Consider the following 10,266-nt stretch of genomic DNA (forward strand, 5'->3'; position numbering starts at 1 on the left):
TTAGTTCTGCATAGTTTTTGTCTTCGTCGCCGGTACAACCGTTCCATCGTACGCCACCTTGGCGTCCACATTATGCTGCTTGGCCAGGTGCATGTGCAGCGTGTAGGGCTGCGTGAACGCGGACTCGCATTCTGTGCATTTGTACGGTCGTTCGCCTGTGTGCGTGTACATGTGGAACTGTACGTGACTGGTGGTCTGAAACAGTAGTTTGTGTTACAAGGGATCAAAATGATATATTTCCGTCAAGGACGTACATTTAATCCTGAATGAAGCGCTAGATTCTAAAGTAGAATCCTGAGCGTAATGAGGGATTCAAGCGTTAACGCCCAAGACGAAATAATTTTGATACCGTGTGACACATACTGCTTTTCACATCAAATATGAGGAAAATAAAAAAATCTTAGTGTTGACACAATCTGATGCTTAAACAGATTATTTAAGCTATAAAAATAATGTACACAAAAATTTAAAAATAGTAGTGTGCTTGAACAGAAAAGTGTTACTCCCTCCTAGCAGGGAAGAAAAAGCTCTTTTCCGAATAGGTGGTGTGAAAAGAATAATGTTGCAAGTTAGGGCCAGTTTCACCAACCACATTTGACGGACTGATCAACGTAGGCCGGCGCGCCCCGGCGCCTTACTATGAAACTTTCCATACATAATAAAAATTTTGCGAAGTCTTTAACGATACAAACAGTTTGGTGCAACCGACCCTAAGTCTTATGAACAAGATGCCTATTTATCCTACCTTCGTAACACCTAATGTGCATTACAATGTACAATCAACTGAAAAAATATGGGTGCACAAATCATCTCACAAATATGTAGCTCTTATGTCAGTGAATTAAGAACTATGGGATATAGATGTATCTGCGATAGATATCTTACTGAAAACTTGCGGCCGCATATAGTGCACGGGTGGGTGTTCCTGTTCGGTATTTTAATATTATTGTGCATATCGAAATGTCGTCTCAAAGCATGTCCTGAGCTCATGTACTGAAATGAAAACACTTCGGTTAATATTAGTCTTTCATAAATAGTACATTATTGTCGAGGCTCGGAAGTAGCTACTTGCAGGCTGAGGATTCGTTTTAAACGGACGACCTTGGGAGTTCGTTTAATTGAATCCGAAGCCAGCAAGTAGCCTTCCAGCCGAGTCATATATAGTGCTTTTCTCAAAAATGGTGCAATAAATATAAATATCATAGAAATATTCTACAAAAGCAACGTTCTTACGTAAGTATATATTATCACAGAAAAAAGCCCTTGCCGCCTTTTTATTTTTTTAATAAAAAAATAGAAGAGTAATTTTTCTGCCGAAAATGCGCCAACCTATTTGAGACAGCTAAATAGTCGCGGTACTAATCTGCATCTGTTTGGCTGTTTAATGGGCCTGTGCCTTCATTTGATATGGCCATTTCAACTTTTAAAAATTCCGTTATTTGTCGAGTTCCAGACAAATAATGGAATTTGTATGCAACATTGTAGTCCCAAAATCGAGACTAACGACGAAAAATAAAATAAAAACAGATAAAAATAATAACTACCATTCAGTTTACTTAAATGTACCTAGCCATAACTTGAAGTTAACGGAGTAAATAAAAGGAAAAACCGGACAACTGCGACTCGGACTCGCCCACCGAGGGTTCCGTACTTTTTAGTATTTGTTGTTATAGTGGCAACAGAAATAGATCATCTGTGAAAATGTCAATTGTCTAGCTTTCATGATTAATGAGATACAGCCCGGTGACAGACAGACGGACAGTGGAGTTTTAATAATAGGCTCCCGTTTTTACCCTTTGGGCACGGAGCCCTAAAACATCATCATCATCTCAGCCATAAGACATAAGTCCACTACTGAACATAGGCCTCCCCCTTGGAACATATGCCTCCCCTTTGACAAATAATTAAAACATAGTGTTTGATATTAATTTCGGCTCGTAAACGGGGTATTATTGGTATTAAACAGTTACCCTGCCACAGATATGACAGCGATGGTTGGTGACGCCTCCGTGAAAAACATTGATGTGAGCCTCGAGATTGCTTTTCTTGGACAGAACCTTGTTGCAATGTGGACACGGGAATCTGCGACAGAAATATAGATGGTCAAGCAAATCTAGTCAGTAGAATAAGGCGAGAAATTCAAGTTTTATATGAGACGATATCCCTTCGCGCCTACATTTTTCAAATTTGCCGCCTTTTTCTACTGACAAGATCTGCTTGACCAATTTTATCACATTATTGCAGAGGCCGGGAAGAGGGTAATTATAGGGATATGAAGCTGACTGTGGCATGCCGAAGCAGGGGTGCGAAACGCATACGAGTTTCATTACATTGCGGTTTTTGACCGGTCGATTGAATTGGACATAACCAACAGTCCGCAGTCCTAAAATCGCATGCGAGTTCGCGCGCCGTCTAAATCAGCCTTTAATGCTAAAAAAACGAACTATAGTTGGCCTACTTACGTCTTTTTGGGTATCCCTGAATGATATTTACGGAAGTGAACCCCGAAGTAGTAGGGAGCCTTAAAGGTGATGTCACACGCTACGCAGTACCGCAGCTCGACCGGCTGCTGCGGCGTGTGGGCGTCTCTGTTGTGCTCGAACAGGGCCTTGCGGTCTCGGTATGTGTTCGGGCAGTGGGGGCATTGGTGCTGGCGATACTGGCGTTGGTTTGGTGGCACATGTATTTCACTGCAAAAAAGTAAGTATTTATTTGCAAAAGTAAGTTTTTCGGCAAAAAATAAAATCATTTTTGACCGCCATAGACGTCAACCGACGCGCGCGGCTACAGCCCAATATCAACCTTCGTGCAATTCAGTATGGTTCACGATGATGCGGCACGCAAGATACGCGCTGGCCACTAGTCTCCATCATCAGATGAGCTTGATGATACCATAATATTGCATTGTCAGTGATTGTCACACAACCTACATATGCATGCAAATTGCATTACAGCTTCATCGGAAACAACAAACAAAAATTGCAAGTTAAAGCTTGCGAAATAGGTGTTCTTACTCAATATGAAATTCCATCAACTTCTTTGACCTCCTGCGTGTTTTGCATATGTCACAGAAAAATTGTTTGTGAATTTCTTTCCAGTGTCGTCTGCGATCCTCTACTTTCCTGAAATAGGATTAGGTTTTCTGTCAAAATAGTAGGTACTAGGTATAGTAGAGGATTTAATTACACAAACGGGTCTACCGAGATATAATATCATTGTTTTTACCTTAAATTCCGACGTTACAGCTGAGTTGCACCAGCTGTGGTCACGGAAACAAGCTTTGAAAGCTGTGGTATTTTTACCGGGGAATGGTACCTAATTTTTTTAGCTATTTTCTTAAACTAGTAACTTCTAAACTGTTGATGTTAAAATTACTGAAAATATATATTTGAGATTCTCAAAATAAGCTCTTTCATTTGATATGTAACAGGATAGAGTTTAAAAAAACATTATTTTTTAATTTTCTCATTTACCACCCAAAAGAGGTACGGAACCCTAAAATAAATTAATAACTTACCAAAAAGGCTTCAGGCTCCAATCACACCCATTGCACATATATCGATGTAAATGGAATTGATTCATATGTGCGACTATATGTTCTCGCCTCATCATTCTGGCGCAAACGCCGCAACGCCATACGGACTTTTGGGGCATTACTAGGGCTGGGTTGTGGAAAATTCCATTGATTAAGTATTCACGATGCTAAAACAAGTTGGGAAGTTAGAATTATGTCTTGTTCACCATCCAGCATTACTATTGGTCAAGTCCCTCCCAAGGCTCGCCTCCTAATGTCATTTGAATTAAAATCAAAAGTGAAAGTGATACGATAAGGGCTCATTTAGACGGTGGGAGATGTCGCATGCAAGTTTCATTACATTGCGGTTTTTGATCGGTCGGTTGAATTGGACGTAACCAACAGTCCGCAATGTAACTAAAATCGCATGCGAGTTCGCGCGCCGTCTAAATCAGCCCTAAGGGTATGTTTTTGTCTGACTAGCCGGGTCCACACAGAGCGAGCATACGTGCGAGGCAATTTCCTCCCGCGCTAAACGGCCCTTGTAGACGTCTGAGGGTTCCGTACTTTTTAGTATTTGTTGTTATAGCGGCAATAGAAACAGGTACATCATCTGTGAAAATTTGAACTGTCTGACTATCACCGTTCATGAGCTACAGCCTGGTGACAGACAGACGGACGGACGGACGGACAGTGGAGTCTTAGTAATAGGGTCCCGTTTTTACCCTTTGGGTACGGCACCCTAAAAAGAATCCACAGTCAATACTTACAGTTTTTCTATGTCTTTGTAATGCATGGCCATTTAAGTGTATCTGAAGCTGATATGTCATACCGCATATATTACATTTATGGGTTTTGCGTTCATCAACAATTGCATCATCTTTTTCTAAGGTGCTCTTTAAATCTTGCTCATTCATTTCGATTTCTTGAAAATATGGCAAAACCTGTTCAATCTTTCTAAATCTAGTCTTTAGTACCCTGAATTTTATACCTTCTTTCCTCTTTCTTTGTGTTTTTTTCTGTCCATTATCGCAATTTACTTTGATATCTGTGTGTAACTTTGACTGCTTTTCTTTTCTTGCCTTTGTTTCAAATTCGCTATAATTTAATTCAGCATCTTCGTCGTCCAAATAAATATCATCGTCTTCTACTTCTGATTTTATTGCTTTAATTTCACATTTGTTTTTATCACCCATTGAATTGTGTTTTACAATTTTTATGGAAATATTCTGTGCTGTATCAACTTTTCTCCTTTTTGGTGCAACCTGTTTGGTGTCAATTAATTTTTGTGATTTCCGACTCTGTTTCAGTATTGCAGGAGTTGTCATTATTTCTTTAGTTATCTTTGGTCCCTCTTGTAAATTTGGTTTCACTACTGATAAAATTTCTCTGGTATCGCTTTTTGTTTCTGTAATTTCTTCAGACGAACTGTAGCTATCATCAGCTCCAAAATTCTCATTATCATCACTACCATCACTGGGATGTTCAGATTTAATATTATTTTTAAAAATATCGTGTAAAACCACTTTAACAGTTTTCATATTTGTTATTTCAGTTTTTGTTAGCTTAGTTTTGTATTTTGTGGGTATAATAACTTTATCACGGTGTACAGTCAAGCTCGGTGTTTCATAAACTAATGGTAATTCATGTGGTGTGCTTTCTTCAAAAACAGCATCATATTCAAAGTTTTGATGGAAAGAAAGAGAAGACAAAGTATCTTTTGTTGGCTGAAATTATAAAAATAACAAGCTTCAGGATCTATGATAAATAAGTTAACAACAAAAACCAGTGGCGGATTTGTAGTGTTTGCCACCCTAGGCCCCAGGCCCTGTAGTAACTACTACCTCCCTTTTCTCAGCACCCATCTATAGACTGCCGCCTAGCTGCCAGCCCTAATATCTTGCCGCTGTAGACCCGAAGTCTGCCACTGACAACAACCATCCTGATGGGCACTTTTCTGATTATAATTGTACAGAGTTGGCGGCTCGCGGTTCAGACTTTGTGTCTGTGGTCAGCCGACATGAAAATATTTATGGGAGCACTGTCGGTGCGGCTGGTTGACACCACAGGGGACCCCAGGGCTGGTGTGTATCTCTCTCAACGTATTTACCTTGCAATACAGAACAGAGAGGGTAAACTGACAGTGTCATGGGATCCATGCCGAAAAAAATGTGTTGTGTACACTAAACAAATTGGCCCATCATTGTAACATATGTTTTGATAGTAGTATTTATACAAATCGTAGATGTAGTACTTACTAAAATTTGTAAGGAGGCTTGCAGAATCGTGTGTGCTTTCTGCACCTGTGCCCGGAACCCACATATCTTGCGCAGCACAGCCATACACTCCCAACACAAAGCTATATGTTCCGTAAGATCCAACTGAAATACCAAAACGGTTAATAAGTTTTTTGACAGAAATTCTTACAATACAAAACACAATTAGTTTGCATTGTTTTATTACAGAGTTATTATGGTCACTTCCAGTTTCCTTCATTGAATCTGCTTGATACTACCATCCATAATATTGCATTGAGACATATGACATATAATGGGATCAATCAAATAATGGGAAGTAGGTCTACCTAGATTAGGGTTGCCATATGGAAGAATTAAGTGTCCTGATAAAAATCCTGATATCACTCTAAAAATCCAGACATTTCTTGTAGCAGAGATTTGGCGTAGCTTGAACAACACCCCGGCAGCGCGCTGCTCTCTGCAGGGTATACTGTATCCCACCAAAAACATAAATGTAAAAAAGGAGAGCCAAGTTCAATACAAAAATTATGCTTGGCTGTGGGGCTCGCCGCAAAAAGAATGGAGATCTAAATGAGTGCCACTGCCAAGTTCTATGCAAAATCCAAATATGTATTTATAGGAACAAAATAACATTATAAACAAGTATTAAACTCTATTTCTTTGCTTTATTGGATACCTATAACAATTGCTGTTATTTAAAAAAATGTGAGATCTTAAAGTAGGTTAGATTTGGCTTGGCTAGGTTTTATCAGAATTACAATATATATAAAATGATTGATATAATGAAAACTGGCCAAGTCAAATCTAACCTACTTTAAGATCTCACATTTTTTTAAATAACAGCAATTGTTATAGGTATCCAATAAAGCAAAGAAATAGAGTTTAATACTTGTTTATAATGTTATTTTGTTCCTATAAATACATATTTGGATTTTGCATAGAACTTGGCAGTGGCACTCATTTAGATCTCCATTCTTTTTGCGGCGAGCCCCACAGCCAAGCATAATTTTTGTATTGAACTTGGCTCTCCTTTTTTACATTTATGTTTTTGGTGGGATATCAATACTTTTTGTAAAGAAAACTAGGCAGGTATTGAGATTTAATGTTTTTTCTTGTGTTTCCGCTGTATGGTTTTTACTTCTGTTCTTTGTATAATTATGTGGTGCCGCGCGCCGCCGACGACACACCGTTGGCCGGTTGTTTAGAGCGTATTACAAGTTTTTTGTATGGGGACACCACTTATTTTTTGAATAAACTTTATTTTAATATAGCAAATATAATAATACATATATTGGGGTAGTTTCAAATATCTGCTTGTAACGGTTCCAACACTACAATAAAAAAAATTTTTTTGTATGGGGACCACCCCTATTTTTTAACTTTTTTTTATTTTTAGATTTTTTCCTACGCTTACACACAATAACCGAGCTGGATTCCAAATTTCATCCTTCTAGGTCATCTGGAAGTAGGTTAGGTTTAGGTACTTATATGTCAGTCCCAATAAAAAATGGTTTTTTTGTATGGGGACCCCCCTATTTTTAAACTTTATTTTATTTTTAGATTTTTTCCTACGGTTACACACAATAACCGAGCTGGATTCCAAATTTCATCCTTCTAGGTCATCTGGAAGTAGGTTAGGTTTAGGTACTTATATGTCAGTCCCAATAAAAAGTGGTTTTTTTGTATGGGGACCCCCCCTATTTTTTAACTTTATTTTATTTTTAGATTTTTTCCTACGGTTACACACAATAACCAAGCTGGATTCCAAATTTCATCCTTCTAGGTCATCTGGAAGTAGGTTAGGTTTAGGTACTATAAGTCATAAGTCAGTCTTAAAATTTACGACTTTTTGACCTTCATACCTTTATAACCGTTTGAGCTAGCTTCATGAAATTTGGGCTTCTAGATATCCTTATGGATATAATTAAACACACGTAGTTTTATGTGTTTACGTCAAAGATGTTTTGAGTTATAGAAGGGTCAAAAGTGGCACCAAGTGGTTCGTGTAATATTACACTTGGCGCTGGCTAGCCAGTTCCTTTGCTTGAACTTGGCTTGACACGCTGCCGCGTGTCTAGATCATGGATCTACTTTTCCCTTTCCCTTCACCCGATCCCGTAGCCCCGTCCCCGGGCGCGCATTTTATTTTTATAAGATCATTCCTAAAAATCCAGACACATGCCAAGTCCAGCCGCAATCCGTACAGAGAGTCAAAAATCCGGACATGTCCGGACGTATCCGGACATATGGCGACCCTAACCTAGACACACCTACAGATCTACATACAAACATTACAAGTTAAATAAAAGCATGTAAAAAAACATTTATCCATATTTAAAGATTTTTATTCGAGAATTATCTAATAAATTCAACAGCCATGGGATCTGGATGATAGAGACTGGGATCTCGAAGCAAGAGTAGCTCTAAACATCATTCCCATGAAACTATGAAAAAAGTGTCGATTTTTTCTTTTTTTTTATTATGAATGGGGTTACTCATGGCCACAGACTAGCCGAGGCGTAGACGTGGCCTACGATGGAGCGAGCTCGCCCAGAAGGTGCCTGTTATTTATGTTACAGAACTATAGGAGAGGATTCCAGTAAAGATAGCCTTCAATCATCCTCTCACGTATGAGCAGTATGAAAGATAACATTACTCACTTCGTGAATTTGCTCTTCGTTCAAAAGAGCTTGATACACAGCGGTTTCCACAAATGAGAGCCTTCTATTTGAACTGAGGCAGCCGCGGCATATTTCTAAATCTTCGGGCTCCAGTTTTATATCACACATGATGCTTCCCTTTGTTTTGCAAATAAACAAACTACTGAGTTCACATTCAAGTTATTATTATGACGGCGTTAGAACGTTCTCGATCCTTAAATATTGTCTACATTGTGTAAGGAATACGCAAATTTTAAAACCTTTAGTAAATGTAAAGAGAAGTGGCAGATATTTGTAAAAATATCATTTAATTCCTAATAGGTTTTCATTGTTTCCAAGCAGTCGTCCGAGGTCCGAGCGCTATACTTGCCTATCAACAGTATCAACAGCTATCAATCAGTGTCAAGTAGCGATGTTACGATTCGACTTCACAAATCGGTTCAAACCGATTTAGGTCAGAAGGCCTACCGCGAACCACGTTCGACGTGTTGCCTCTCTGCCGCACTTGTGAATTCATACGTAAGTGTGACAGGGAGGCAACACGTCGAACGTGTTTCGCGGTAAGCTCTCTGAAGTCGACTAAATCGACGTGAGTGTTCCGTAAATCGACTTAAGATACGTTCAGTTCACCCGCTCTAAACGCATCCTTTCATATTTGTTGATGCGTTACTTTCGTTTGACATATTGAGGATTAAAATGTACGCAAATCGATTTCAAACCACGAAGAAAATGTTGCCATGCACTTTGCCGCCATTATTAAGGGGAGAATTAGACTGCCTAGACTTGGTGGCAAAAACGACTACCTTTTTTGTTCCCGACAACTACCTACGTTGTCGCAGCCATCGCCTCCTAGATAATGGAATCATTCACACGACTGCACACCAGTACTCTGCAATTGTCCGTTCCCGGACACTTCTTAATAATTTCTTATCTTTTGCACCTAACTCCGACTTGTTTGCCGACGAAAGTCATAAACTTGTTAAAGATTTTTTACGTTTTTGCGAACAAACATCCAATAGCTAGCTTATTAATCGCTCTATTATTACTTAGGTACTTAATTTTTCTACTTAATTTTACAGTGCATTGGTGTTAGCTGTAATGCTGTAAAATTTAATTTCAATAAATATCAATATCAATAAAGTCAATATCAATTATTAAGTGGAGTCAAGTCGAAACTTGGTATCTATAGGTAAAGTAAAATGAAACTTATTGTTTAAGTTGTAAGGTTAAATTTCGCATGGGCTTAAAGCGATTAATTTGGTGTACTTTGATCCGTTTGGCAGTTTTGCGCCGCGTCGATTTGCTAACTCAAGGAATTCGCAGCAATGACACGAAATCGCACGAGACCGCACGCTCTTTTCTGCTTGCTCGAAAAGTGCTTTCCCGTTTCAGCTTTAGAAATTATAAAATTGTGATTTACCGCGCAACGAAAAGTAAAAAAAATATTACAAAAGTTTTTAGTCAAAGTTTTTGCTGTCGTGCTGTCGAGGATTCTAAGGATCGAACAAAGCGTAAAATTGACAATTCAATTTCCTCCACCCAAAACCAAATGACTACGGAGCGGTTTGAACTACTGATACTTAAAAAGTAGAAGTTAAATCGACTTGGCCAAATCGGTTTGCAAACCGATTTGGGTTTAAATCGGAGTCGACTTATTCGGTTTGAAAATTTTTCGATTTGATCCATCACTAGTGTCAAGCTGTCAAGTTGACAAATGCAGCATGCGTTCATAATGTTCATAAGCTATAAAAGTTCGTATTTTTGTAATCTATAAACACGGATAAGAAATACTTTCCCATTTGTAATTTTATAAAATGCGTATGATTAGAATATA

The 10,266-nt window shown here is 38.6% G+C and overlaps 1 protein-coding gene across 1 annotated transcript; it reads right to left on the reverse strand.

Annotated features, from left to right (window-relative positions):
- LOC134674142 (zinc finger protein 37-like) lies at positions 1-8,800 on the reverse strand. The gene is made up of 9 exons (XM_063532198.1): positions 8,433-8,800; positions 5,773-5,895; positions 4,285-5,241; positions 3,518-3,702; positions 3,015-3,122; positions 2,463-2,690; positions 1,971-2,082; positions 886-993; positions 1-195 (listed from the first exon to the last, which is right to left on the reverse strand). The coding sequence occupies exons 1-9, from the start codon at positions 8,559-8,561 to the stop codon at positions 1-3; spliced, it is 2,145 nt and encodes a 714-aa protein (XP_063388268.1). The 5' UTR covers positions 8,562-8,800.
- Positions 8,801-10,266: the final 1,466 nt, after the last annotated feature.

The sequence above is a fragment of the Cydia fagiglandana genome, chromosome 19, assembly GCF_963556715.1.
Source record: "Cydia fagiglandana chromosome 19, ilCydFagi1.1, whole genome shotgun sequence".
NCBI lineage: Eukaryota > Metazoa > Arthropoda > Insecta > Lepidoptera > Tortricidae > Cydia > Cydia fagiglandana.